Below are 12,841 nucleotides of genomic sequence, written 5' to 3'. Positions count from 1 at the left end.
CAGATGACAAACCTGACAGGGCTAGATGACTTCAGCTGACACATTAATACAACAAAGGTTGAGTAAGTGAAAAAAGGTGATTTAAACCAGAATGATGAAAAATAGCACTTTGAGTCTGTTGAATCTTAATGTTAGTGCAACTGAGCTAAAAGTAGAGTTATGTGATTGCTCCATCTGGTGCCAGACTTATTTCTTAGCAGCAGTAGCTATTTGCACCGTTTGAATTCTTGATTGAACATGCCAGACTAGGAATGGTATACGGCTGAAATAAAGATGGGAAACAGATCTTTTTGTCAAAGACAGTGAGAAGAAAGGAGGCTGACTGGAGATGGACCACATTTCTACAGAAGTAGCAGGGAGACAAATAAACAATGATAAGTTGTTAAAAATTTAGTGCTAATACTTCAAAAATATTTAAAGCAAGTGTTCTACTATCAAGATGTAAAATTTTGTAAAGGATATCAAATATAAATAAAGCTGCCTATTCAAAATTTAGCTGTGCAGAGGTGAAGCTCCAAGCATGACTTTCAGTATTATGTTTCTTGCACATTTCATTAATTGCTTTCAGTGTTGTAGGATCAAAATCCCAGGCTGTTATCTAGGTGCATGATGTTTGTATTAAACAACAATGGAGGCTAAATCATTTGATCCTTCACTCACTATTTTTGTAGTGCTGCATCTTTGCTGATCAAAGGAGCATTTCCTATTTAAGCTGGCTTGAGAATAGATCAGCATGTCCTCTTCTGGCTAACCTCAGCACTGTTGGATACTAACAAGGATGTCAAGAATATGAAAGGAATAGCTTTTTTTTTCCCCAGAAATGAAATAACAGTAAAGGATTGTAATCTAAATGCCTTTTTTGACTGCCTCTAAATAGATCCCTTTATCTTCTGAAGATGGCAAAAGAAAAGTTTAATTTCCCCTTGAAATGTGCTGTTGCAATAACTCCCAAAAGTTATCATTGGAATTAAATGCACAGATTGTGAGGAAAATAGAGCAGTGCACTAATTTTCTCTTGAGTACTGTGATTTCATGTTCTAATTTTGTTCCACATATTAATTTCATTTATCTTCTACAGAAAAGCATCTTTGACTACTTCACATATTCTCTCCTTGCTAATCTATCTCCCTTGGGCTACTTCTAACATTCCAAATTTTGGAGATGATTCAAAAAGCTGACTTAATCTGAACACAACAATGAGAGTCTATATTGGTATCTGTTTATGAATAATGTGAGACACAGCACTGAAAGCTGTCTTGAATGTTATTTCAGTAGCTCAGTGAGGGAGACATAGTTTCTGATGTTTTTTACTTGTAAATGTGTCACTCCTTTTCCTCTGGGGATGTCATGAGGGCTTTGTTCGGGGGTAATATGACAGCATCACAGCACCACTTTATCCTGTGTCTGTGGAGGATAGGGATGGCAACGTAATCACTGATTCTGACTGGTTCTGCTTCTTATGCCAAAGGCTGAAGGGAACTGTAGTTGTCCTGAAATATGAAATGCAGAGAGAGAATGTACCAGCATCCCTTCTCATAGCATCATCGCTATGCTCCACGTGGAAACAGTTATTTCTGAATCAAACCTCCATTCCATATTGACCAAGTTTGGCATTTCGAATACCACATGAAATAACTGACTTGTTTTTGAATACTAATTGGCCTTTCTTATAAATAAATTTGATTAATATGTGTCATAGCTTTGCTGAGAAGTGATGTTGAGCATTTTCTGTTTGTCTTCATGTCAGTTTGTTTCATTCTGGGGTAGCTCCTCACCACTCTTTTTTCAGTCCTTGAGTTACTCTGCAGGGGAATGGCTTCCACATTATTTACTTAATTTTATGTTTAATTGTAGCTTACTGGGACTATTTAGTGCTGGATGATCCATGCCTGGTGTGGCAGGAGTATTGCTTTAGTTATTCCCCTAGTCCCCCAGGTGCTCTTGCAGAACAGGTATGATGTACTGCAAGTGCAGCAGGTCAAGGAGAAAGATGAATCATCTGTATTGTAAGTATTCCCAAGATTAAGGAAGCCCAAGCCTAGCATACAAACATCTTCTATCACAAAAAAAAAAAAAAAAAAAAAAAAGGAAAAAGAAAAAAGAAAAAAAAAAAGAGTCATTGTTGTAGGTGACTCCCTTCTGATGGGAACAGAAGGCCCAATATGCAAACCTGACCCAGTTCAAAGGGAAGTCTGCTGTCTCCTTGGGTCCTGGGTTAGGGATGTGGTAAGAAGGCTTCCTACCCTGGTACAGCCCACAGATTATTTCCTGTTATTAACCTTGCAGATAGGTAATGACAGCCTTGAGAAAAGAAAGCTGAGGGCTATCAAAAGAGACTTCAGGGCCTTGGATTAACTGGTCAAGGGAGTAAGAGTACAGGTAGTGTTCTCTTCTATCCTCCCAGCTATAGAAATCCTGAGGACTCCTCACCAGATCAGTTTGTGGCTTTGAGCCTGGTGCCTCCAACAGGACTCCGGGTTTTTTGACCATAGGTCACCTCACATGATGTCAGGTCTGCTGGCAGCAGATGGGGTGCATCTCTCTCAAAGGGGGAGGAAGGTTCTATCACAGGGGGTGGCTGGGCTCATTAATTGAGCTTTAAACTAGATTTGAAGGGGGGAAGTGGAAAAAACATTCTCGATGGGAACAAACCTTGGATGCTTCTGAGGCGGTGTGCCAGCTCCACTGCTGCTTCAGGGGAGGTAGGGGCTAATGAGCCATGTGTTAGGGAAGATGCAAGAGCTATGGAGAAGTTAGAACTCACAGGAGAACCTGGGAATGATGAAGTAGATACAAAAGAGGGGATAGTGATATTAGCAGGCCTTATATACCATAGGACAGGCTGAGGGTCAACACACCAGGGTGAGAGGGATGAGATGCTAGTAAGGGTCTTCAGCTTGTTGCCATGTAGCATACTGGTGACACAGCAACACAGACTAAGTTTCACAGAGATGACCCAGGGTAGTAACAGCCAAGAAGGAAACATCAGTACTTGCAGGGCTCACTGGTAGGTTGGTGGCCATGGAGGTGGCCAGGAATGGGCGGACAGCAAGAGTGACAACTAATGGATTGATCCCTCCCTGAAATGGAACATGGGGAATAAGCAGGAGGAGTTGGAGATCTGCATTACCATGGCACCAAGTGCCACGTCCAATCTTCAAGAGAAGATTGGACGTGGCACTTGGTGCCATGGTCTAGTCATGAGGTCTGTGGTGACAGGTTGGACTCGATGATCCTTCCAACCTTAGTGATACTGTGATATTAGGCAGAGACTTTCAAGACCCGTCTGGATGCATTCCTGTGTGACCTGTGCTAGATTCTATGGTCCTGCTCTGGCAGGGGGATTGGACTTGAGGTCCTTTCCAACTCCTAACATCCTGTGATCTTGGAATTGGAGATGTATGAAGGGTAGGTTCGATGAAGCATTTGAAGGATGTAGCTTCTGCCATTGCCCCAAATTCACCCCAGGGCCAGCTTTGCTCTTGTTGCATAGTGAAAGCAGCACTGGAGATGTGGGTGTATTTGCCCAGTTTAATGCTTCTTTGCCAGCTACTTTTCTTTTAAGTATCTGAAAGATTTTGGAATCTCAAGCTGAGATGGGAGGCAATGATTCTTTCAGATTTGAATCTTGATCCTGTGGTTCTGTATGTTAGTGAGACCTTAAGGTGACAACTGTAGTATGCTGTACATGAGACACTAGTTACAAATGTTAGATCCATTTGCAAGGTAAAATCGGTATGGAATGCATGTTGCTATGTGCCTGAAAAACTACTTTCTTTCTTACAATTACAAATTACCTATGTCACCAAAACTAGGTGCAAAGTGAATCTTTCTTGGGTTTGTATTTAACCATGGAGAATTATTTTATGATTTGAGTGAGGAATATAATTTGCATCACTGACACTTTACCTTGAAAAACTTGTCTCCAACCTTCCAGGTTGATTGGACACTTTTTAGCCTTGAGAGGTTAGTGGTCATCATTCTAGTTTAGCGTAGGGTAGCATTAGACATTTCTTTGTGATCTCAGCAAAATAAGATTTCATTACACAGACAACTGCGTTATATCTGAATTCTGATTTAGTGCCAGAGCCATTTGCAAGAAAACAATTTTCTAAATATTACCAAAAACTATGCAAACTAGTACTGACAGATGGCTGTAAGATAGACATTAAAATGGTCCACTTTAACAGTTTATATTGGATGTGGTTGTTGTTGTTGTGTTTAGATTAATAAAAGGAAAGCAAATGACAAAATTCATGCATTTTGAAATGTAGAAAATACTGGTGCATAGTGAAATCAAACATACATTATATACTCTATTGCTTCATGTCAATCTTTGTTACAGAGCAAACTCTAGACTGATCCAGAGGAAATACATACGTATTTATTTCTAGGCAAATACCCTGAGCTTAAATTGCTGTGTCATGATGAAGCTCTTTCTGTGTCTTTTCCTACTGTCTCCCCAAAAGTTGGTATCACTGCCTTGGAACTCCAAAGTTTGTATTCTTCTTTGTTCTTTCAGCTTTCTGTCGAGACATTCATGGTCGTATCTTATTTTTCAGTTACTTTCAGCAGAAGGGTGGCTGTCTTCCATTAAATCTGAAAACAAAAGAACTTCTTAATTAGAGTAGTTAAAAGAAAAGTGTGTGTAGTGGAACCTGTTCTTCTCACTGAGATGATAATACAGCAACTATGAACTATGGATTTGTGATTTTGAAAATCATTAATTATCCAAGAATAAGATGTATTCATTTCTTCTGTTGTTATAACTTATTGCCTCTGTTATGAATTGTTGATGCTACTGTGACTACTGATAAAAATATTACTACAAAATTAATACTATGTTCTTAAGGGTATTTTAACATGATTTGTTGTCATTATGGATTAATTCTGTAGTATTTTAACTGTTTCCAGCAAAAAGTAGTCAAATAGTGAATGACCTGTTCTTTGGTTTTGAGAAACATTTTTATTTAAAAGAAAATTACTTGACAGATGAGGATAGTGGAAACTGCATAACTGAAATAACTAAGGCTGTATTGCAGTGACTAGAAAGTCTATGTCAACAAATTGGGGAGAAAAAAATCCCTGCAAATAGCTTTTAGGTTGTAATTTAATGTACTTTTACCAGGTTGACCTACACTTCATGAAAAAGATACCACCTGGAGCTGAAGCATCAAACATCTTAGTTGGAGAACTAGAGTTCCTGGACCGTGCAGTTGTTGCTTTTGTTAGATTATCTCCTGCAGTGCTGCTTACAGGACTAGCTGAAGTTCCAATTCCAACAAGGTATACTTGGATTTATTTATCTTCATGTTTTCCTGAGTACCTTTTGGAAGCAGAGTGATATTACCTTCAGCTTTGTTAAAAAAAAATTAACTTTATCCCAGGACACCTGTGTATAAGGAACATTCAGGCACTGAGCTGGCTCTGGAAGAAAACTTCTGAAGCCTTTTGTGGTAACTTCCCACAACTCACCACCCAAAAAAAACCCCAAACATAAAAACCACCACAAACCCAACAAACTCACCAAATGGAAAATAGCAGATTTCTCACCAAAGAATTAAAATTAGGATAATTAAGAATTTCTGATTTTTTTAATTAATAAAGTTAGCCACAAAGTTGTCATCTGCATTTTATCCAAACTGACGTCTTCAGTTATTTCATTTGAACCTATCCTCTGCATTTTATAGAGCCTTACTCACTGCAAGCCCGGAGCCTAGATGCTAGAGCCCAGATCTAGAGCCTTTTTGGGAATAAGCACAATTTAAAAATTGTTTTTATTCAGGGTAATTTAACTTCCTCAATATTGCAATAATACTACTGCCATAAAAGAGATGGTTCTGTTGACTTAACACAATTAAATGAATTAATGTTGATGTGCTCTGTACGTGGATTATAACTGCATGTATTTATTATGTAAGATAAGGTTTGTTATGTAAGAAGGTTTGATAGCCTCAATCAAATCTGACTGTTAAACTTATGATACATTTTTGGAAGTTACTTTCACTTTTTTAAAAAAAAAATTTAAATCAGTGCTTAAATGCATGTGCGAGGATCTTGAAGGAGATGATTTATAATATTTGTCTTAGAGGTTCTTCTAGTCTGATTTCTAGATAGGTGTTTCTGTAGTATGTATAGTTACTTTCAACCATGCATCCTGTACAATTTTAAAATTTCTCTTTAATTTGCAGATTTTTGTTTATTCTTCTTGGACCACTGGGTAAAGGGCAACAATACCATGAGATTGGAAGATCGATTGCAACACTAATGACAGATGAGGTATTTTTATTCATGTCTCGGTTGTGGTCATTTTCTACTGACTGGAGAGGTGAAACAGGGAATCTCCGATCATGCAGATGAACTATGGCTAATCATTCTGATGATGCACGAATAGCAGTGTAGTTCATTTCATGATCTCAAAACATCCCAGATTAAGCTGCCATAAGGGGATTAATGAAAAAGAGGAACAATATTCACGTGCAAGAATATCTTCACTGAGAAGATTCCATTTTACCCAGTTACTTTCTAGTATAATTTGTTGTATTATAAACTGTAAAATCTATGCAACATTTAACACTTGTAAGGATGTTTTTCCATAGAAGCTGGAGCTTCTATTAAAACTATGAAAACTATGAAGAGAGGCTGAGGGAGCTGGGATTGTTTAGCCTGGAGAAGAGAAGGATCAGGGGTGACCTCATTGCCCTCTACAACTACCTGAAAGGTGGTTGTAGCCAGGAAGGGGTTGGTCTCTTCTCCCAGGCAACCAGCACCAGAACAAGGGGACACAGTTTCAAGCTGTGCCAGGGGAGGTTTAGACTCGAAGTGAGGAAAAAGTTCTTCACTGAGCGAGTTGTTCGTCATTGGAATGGGCTGCCCAGGGAGGTGGTGGAGTTGAGGTCCCTGGAGGCGTTCAAGGGGAGACTGGACGTGGTACTTGGTGCCATGGTCTAGTCGTGAGGTCTGTTGGGACAGGTTAGACTTGATGATCCTTGAGGTCTCTTCCAACTGTGATACTGTGATATGTAGTCAGTTGAAGCTGAGACTCTTTGGTGGGAACTGCATGGAGTACCTACTATTTCAGAGAATAAAGGCTGTAATGAAAAGGTTAGGAGATGATGCTTTTCCTCCCCACTTAAGCTTTTCCATTTCTCACAGGTATTCCATGATGTTGCTTACAAAGCAAAAGACCGCAATGACTTGGTGTCTGGCATTGATGAGTTTCTTGATCAGGTTACTGTTCTCCCCCCTGGAGAGTGGGACCCAACCATTCGAATAGAGCCACCTAAAAATGTTCCCTCTCAGGTTTGTACAATGTAAAATTTAGACACTTATAAACAATGTGATGAATTTTTTCTAGGTAGAATAAGTCACATTAATTTAATATTTAGCAGAGTCTCTATGTAGATGTTTTGCTTGCTGTTTTGTTTTTGTTGACTGACTTGAAGGGAGCCATTGTCTAGCAGGCATACAGTATAGTCATGGTATTCTGTGTAGTTCAATGTTCTCTCCTGTGTAAAGACAAATAGTTGTATCTAAATATCTTTACCAAACAGCCATGTTTTTCTTTTGTCCTAAGCTTAATGCTTGCTACTCTTTAAAATACTTCCTCATGCAAGATTTTCCTCAAATTTATTGGACAATTCCTTCTGCTTATGATGAGGTTATGTTGATGAATCTTACAATAAAATTTATGTGTTTCATAAACACATAAAACTCTCAAAGCTTGTTTCCTCTGCTAAAATTATGCTTTGGTTACTAAGACCCATGAGAAGTATCTTTTCCTTCTGCTAGGAGAAGCGTAAGATCCCAGGAGTGCCAAATGGAACTGCAGCCCATGGGGAGGCAGAACATCCTGGAGGACACTCTGGACCAGAACTCCAACGCACTGGAAAGTTAGTGAAAACATATGCAAAATCTTCAGTGTTCTAGAAGTGATTCCAAAGGAATCATAATTGTCTGGTTCTCTCTCAAATGATGGGCTTGGCATATGATTTTTTTCAAGCACTTTTTCTGATTGGTGTGTAGCACATAGCTGAAAAAGACAACCCATGCTAATTTGCAAAGAGGGGGAGAGGGGCAAGGGGGTTTGATTTTTCACATTGTATTTATTGCAAGCTCCTTTCTGTACCATTTGTAAAGGTGAAACCTCTGTTAAACTTGATTAATGTTTCTTAACTTTGTGCAGCATGAAGGAAAAGTTTGGAATAGTCTTGTGCCACATATTATGAATGCTCAAAATTATTTTGTAGTTGAAGCTTCTGTGTTGTGCAGCTCTAGGATTTGTTTTTTACTTCAGTAAACCATGGTATGTCCTAGTATATGAGGCTATGATTACCATGGTGGCTGCAATATATACTCTTCAGAGGGAAGAATTTGCCCCAAGGAATGTTCTCTTTTCTGCTATGGTGTTCTGTAAGTACACCAGCTGTCAGTGGTGCAGTAGACTTCTCTTTTACCTTGCTGACTCTCCTACCTGCATAAGGCTGCAGCATTAGCATACACAGTGAGGCAGAGGAGATGATGGCCAGTCTAGCTGTAAGCTGTTCTCTCACTGGTGAGCCTGGTAATTGACAGCTTGAAGGATCATTCTAATATTTAGGAAGTGTATTCATCTTCCTCTTTAACTCAGCCACATCTAATGACACCAGGTGCCTGTGAGGACAAAAGCACTGTGGGGATATTTACATTGTAAGGCAGCATCTGTTCCTAAATATTTGATTATATTTAGCATAGTGTAAATGACAAAAGATGACAGTTCCTGTCCTTGGAAAATGGTGGCCTACATTCAATCATCTAGTGTATTTAGAAGGAGGTTCTCAAATAAAGGATGTGAAGCTCTGCATGTAGACTCGTGAGAAAATGGGTACTGTGGTAGCTCTAATTAAAGAAATGCAAATAATTATTTCACATAATAAACAATAAGGTTTTTATGAGTGGTAGCTAACAACTGTTCAAAAATTTTGGGTCTGGATGATTAGATAAATATTTTGTTAAAAGAAACATGCAAATTAGTTTGTTTTAAAACCACAGTTTCCTGATGATGGTTATCAAGGCAGGATTCCCAGGAATCCTAGGGAGGATGAATTATGAGTGTGCAACACTTGATCAAGGAACAGTATCTTCTGTGCAGTAGATTTAAAGCAATAGTGTGGAAGGTGTGGTACACCTTTTCTATTAATTTGATCTCTTCTATTTTCTTTAGATTTTTTGGAGGATTGATTTTAGATATAAAAAGAAAAGCTCCCTTCTTCTGGAGTGACTTCAGGGATGCTCTCAGTCTGCAGTGTCTGGCATCATTTTTATTTCTCTACTGTGCTTGCATGTCTCCTGTCATCACATTTGGTGGTCTGCTGGGAGAAGCAACTGAAGGTCGTATAGTATGTGTTAAATCTGAACTTTTAAAACAAACTTGCATTCCTAGGTTTGTGGTTAGTATTTTCTTAGTGTTGCATGAATCTCCTTTAAATATTAGTGTTTTGATGTTTAGAAGGCTACAGACTAAGCCACCGCCACCTGTTTGAAAATTTATGGACACTTCTCTCTGTATCATATCCAGAGTGCAATAGAATCGCTGTTTGGAGCATCCATGACTGGAATTGCCTACTCTCTCTTTGGTGGACAGCCTCTCACTATACTTGGCAGCACAGGACCTGTTTTAGTGTTTGAGAAGATCTTATTCAAATTTTGCAAGTAAGTGAAGATCATGATACATATCATGCCTCAGGTGTTGTTAGGTAGTAGAACAGACACTGATCCCAAAGTTTCAACAACTGCAGAACAAGAGTATCAGTTTGATTTGGAGTGCACTGCATAGGCTTTCAGGGTCTGAAAATTGTGCTATAACTGAGAAAAGTGAATTGGCAATAACACCAGAAAGCTGATTCTAAAATAAATAAGCAAATAAATACATTTATTTGTAACTCCTTGGTTTAGAGTAGGAGACCCTGCTTAGCACCCCAAAAGCTCTTTTCTCACGTTCAGGTAGACCTTTCAGTGCTCTGAGATAATGTCACTCAACATGTTTGGAGCTCTATAATCGTATGCAATAAGCATACAGGATTTAGATGAAAGTTGTTATACCTACTCTTGCAGCTTAAGAAATTGGCTGTTCACAAGGCAGGATATGAGATTGATAATGGGTGGACCCTACGCATTTCACGTGTGTGGCTACTCTCAAAGCTGCTCTCTCTCTTTAGTAGAGATAGAGCTCTGTTAACTGAGAGGAAAGCTTAGGTCAAGAGGTAACTTTACAATATCTTCAGTTCATAGTAGGTAAATAGTTTTGAATTAAGACTGTCCCCAGATTTGCGTACCTCCAGGCAAAGGAAATGTAGTTGCCCTTTCCATTTACTGTGGTTGGATAAAAGATAAACTGAGATTATTTTTTTGTTTGTTTTGGTTTTTGTTTGTTTGCTTGTTTTGGTGGTTTTTGTTTGTGTGTGTGTGTTTGTTTGTTTTAGAGAGTATGGGCTATCGTACCTTTCTCTGAGAGCTAGCATTGGACTGTGGACAGCAATCCTGTGCATCATCCTCGTTGCAACTGATGCAAGCTCCCTAGTCTGCTACATTACTCGTTTTACTGAAGAAGCTTTTGCTTCTCTTATCTGCATAATTTTCATTTATGAGGCCTTAGAGAAGCTGTTTCATCTCAGTGAGACATATCCAATCAACATGCATAACGATTTGGATCTGCTGACAAAATACTCGTAAGTAAGATTTCTTTTGTTAACACAGGGGTTGGTTTTTTTCGTAGGTTATGTTTTCTCTGCAAGGAATGCAAGCCAGTGCACAGCAGGAAAAGTTCATGGTGGTTGCAAATGTGACACAAGGTAGCTACCGTGTTAGGCATGTTGCTGTCACGTGGAAGTAGTAGTTACTGGATGTAGGTGTACAAGCAGTACGCATTTACTTAGGATAAGTAAAAAATACCTGGACTTGGAGTTTGAAAAAGCTTACTCACATGCAACTTGGAGGTCATAGAATGAAAAACAGGACTTGGAGGGACCTCAGCTTTAGGTCTTTATTTTTTTTTTTAATTTAATGAGGTGTAACTCAATGATCTTTTACTATAACATTGAATCGATGATCTATAATATTATACTGTGTGATCAGACAACATCTTAGTATCTCATTTACCTGTTTCCACCTGCCCCCCCTCCCCCAAACTCATATAAAACCTGTCTAAAATAACCTGTTAATCCTTTATTTTAACATCTCTGACAGTTACAATTCAAGCTTCAAGAACTGAGGTGGATTTGAAGTGTCAGGTGCTCCTCAGGGGTGACTGATTTTGGCATAATCAATTTGCTCTTAATAACAAGATTTTAATATGATTCCATTTAAGCAGCTTTACTTTATTGTGGAGTTTTGACAAGTAGTGCTCTATTTGTAGAGTAAAATTGAATAGTTTTATTCAATATAGTTCATTTAGAAACAAAAACTCACAGACTTGTTTCTGTAATATGAGAACAAAACTGTTCTTCTCTTAAAGGGATGAGACCCTGCTCTATTCTGAGGCCAGTGAAGCCTAGTCACCTCAGCAACTCCAATATCATTAAAAAACACTTGCAGAGATTTCTTTCCATAAATGTCTTTATTATTTCAGTGAACCTATTTGAACCCGCTGCATGAGCAGGGTGGATCCCAAAAGGAACAATGCTTGAACAGTGCCACGTCTTCTGCTAACTGGAAAAGCAGGAGTGTCTCAACCAAATGTCTCATTTGCATTTTAAGCTGAGAAAAACAAAACACAGCAACAGGGAAAACATTTGAGCTTTGTATATATTAGCACTAGAAATACGGTTAGCAAATCTTGAATCTGAATGCACATTATATACCTTTAATACACAAAACATGTTAAATTGTAGAAATGGTAGTTCTGTTGTGACATACTCTATCATCATGCTGAAAAAAAAAATAACTCTAGTAGTTTAATCAGTAGACAAAGGAATATTAATTCGAAGAGAAAGCAATAATCATCAAGAACTGACCATGCATGAAGTTGAGGTTATAGCCTGGTCTTTAGTACATTCACTTCTATGAAGTCAGTGTTTAAAGACCCTCACACAGCCCAGTGTTGGTGGATTCTTTTTTTTTCCCTTTACAACTTCAGAGGGAAAGACAGTATGATGATCTACAGTTTTGAAAACCAGTTGCTGAAATACTACACAAAGATGAAAATTATTCACAAACCATTTAGCAGGCAGAGCTGAGATGTTAAAATATCTAATGAACAGCATAAACACAAATAGGAACACAGATTTCTGGGTAGCTAGCTTTATCTGTGGTTGGTTGAATCCCATGATACTGGTTGAGATTTCAGAGGAAGAAGAAGAAGAGGAATAGTCTTGCTTGTATAAGTGCAGAGTGATATGTATCTCTATATTTTGTAGAAGTGTTTTACTGTCATATTTCTTAAACTTTCAAATAAATGGTTTTTGTTTTATTTAAAATTCCATTAATTAGTCAGAATTCCAAATAGATTTTTGTAGGGTGTTGTTGCATGCCCATGGTAACTGTCTTCATTGAATGTAGAATGTGCGGAGCATGCAGGATGGTAACAAAGCAGCAATTGCTGTCCGCCAGTTACAAGTACTGACCTGTCCTGTCCTATGTGTTGAAATAACAGCACAATAATTTTAAATTTTCCAAACACCATTCTTGAAGGATGTCTTCTAGGTGTTTGGAAGGAAGATTTGACTGGTGCCTGATAGTTGCAAATGCATACATAGTTATTAAAATTATTTGATGCAATAGTTCTGTAGTCATCCATTGTGCCATTTCCTCCCTGTATTTTCAGTTATTCTTTCACTCTATGTAGGTAGTACAAATAAATTGACTT

General features: G+C 38.3%; 1 protein-coding gene across 2 annotated transcripts in view; it reads left to right on the top strand.

Moving 5' to 3' along the window:
* Positions 1–12,841, top strand: part of SLC4A10 (solute carrier family 4 member 10) — a 126,508-nt gene that overhangs the window by 81,854 nt on the left and 31,813 nt on the right. For both annotated transcript variants that reach the window (XM_054175137.1, XM_054175131.1), the window contains exons 8-14: positions 5,129–5,286; positions 6,192–6,279; positions 7,156–7,302; positions 7,792–7,892; positions 9,203–9,377; positions 9,557–9,690; positions 10,461–10,706. In XM_054175137.1, the coding sequence (XP_054031112.1) occupies positions 5,129–5,286; positions 6,192–6,279; positions 7,156–7,302; positions 7,792–7,892; positions 9,203–9,377; positions 9,557–9,690; positions 10,461–10,706 (1,049 nt within the window). The remainder of the gene's footprint in view (positions 1–5,128; positions 5,287–6,191; positions 6,280–7,155; positions 7,303–7,791; positions 7,893–9,202; positions 9,378–9,556; positions 9,691–10,460; positions 10,707–12,841) is intronic.

This window comes from Dryobates pubescens, chromosome 2 (genome assembly GCF_014839835.1).
Source record: "Dryobates pubescens isolate bDryPub1 chromosome 2, bDryPub1.pri, whole genome shotgun sequence".
Classification (NCBI taxonomy): Eukaryota; Metazoa; Chordata; class Aves; order Piciformes; family Picidae; genus Dryobates; species Dryobates pubescens.
Note: the sequence above shows the minus strand (reverse complement) of the source record. Positions and strands in the feature narration are given on the sequence as shown.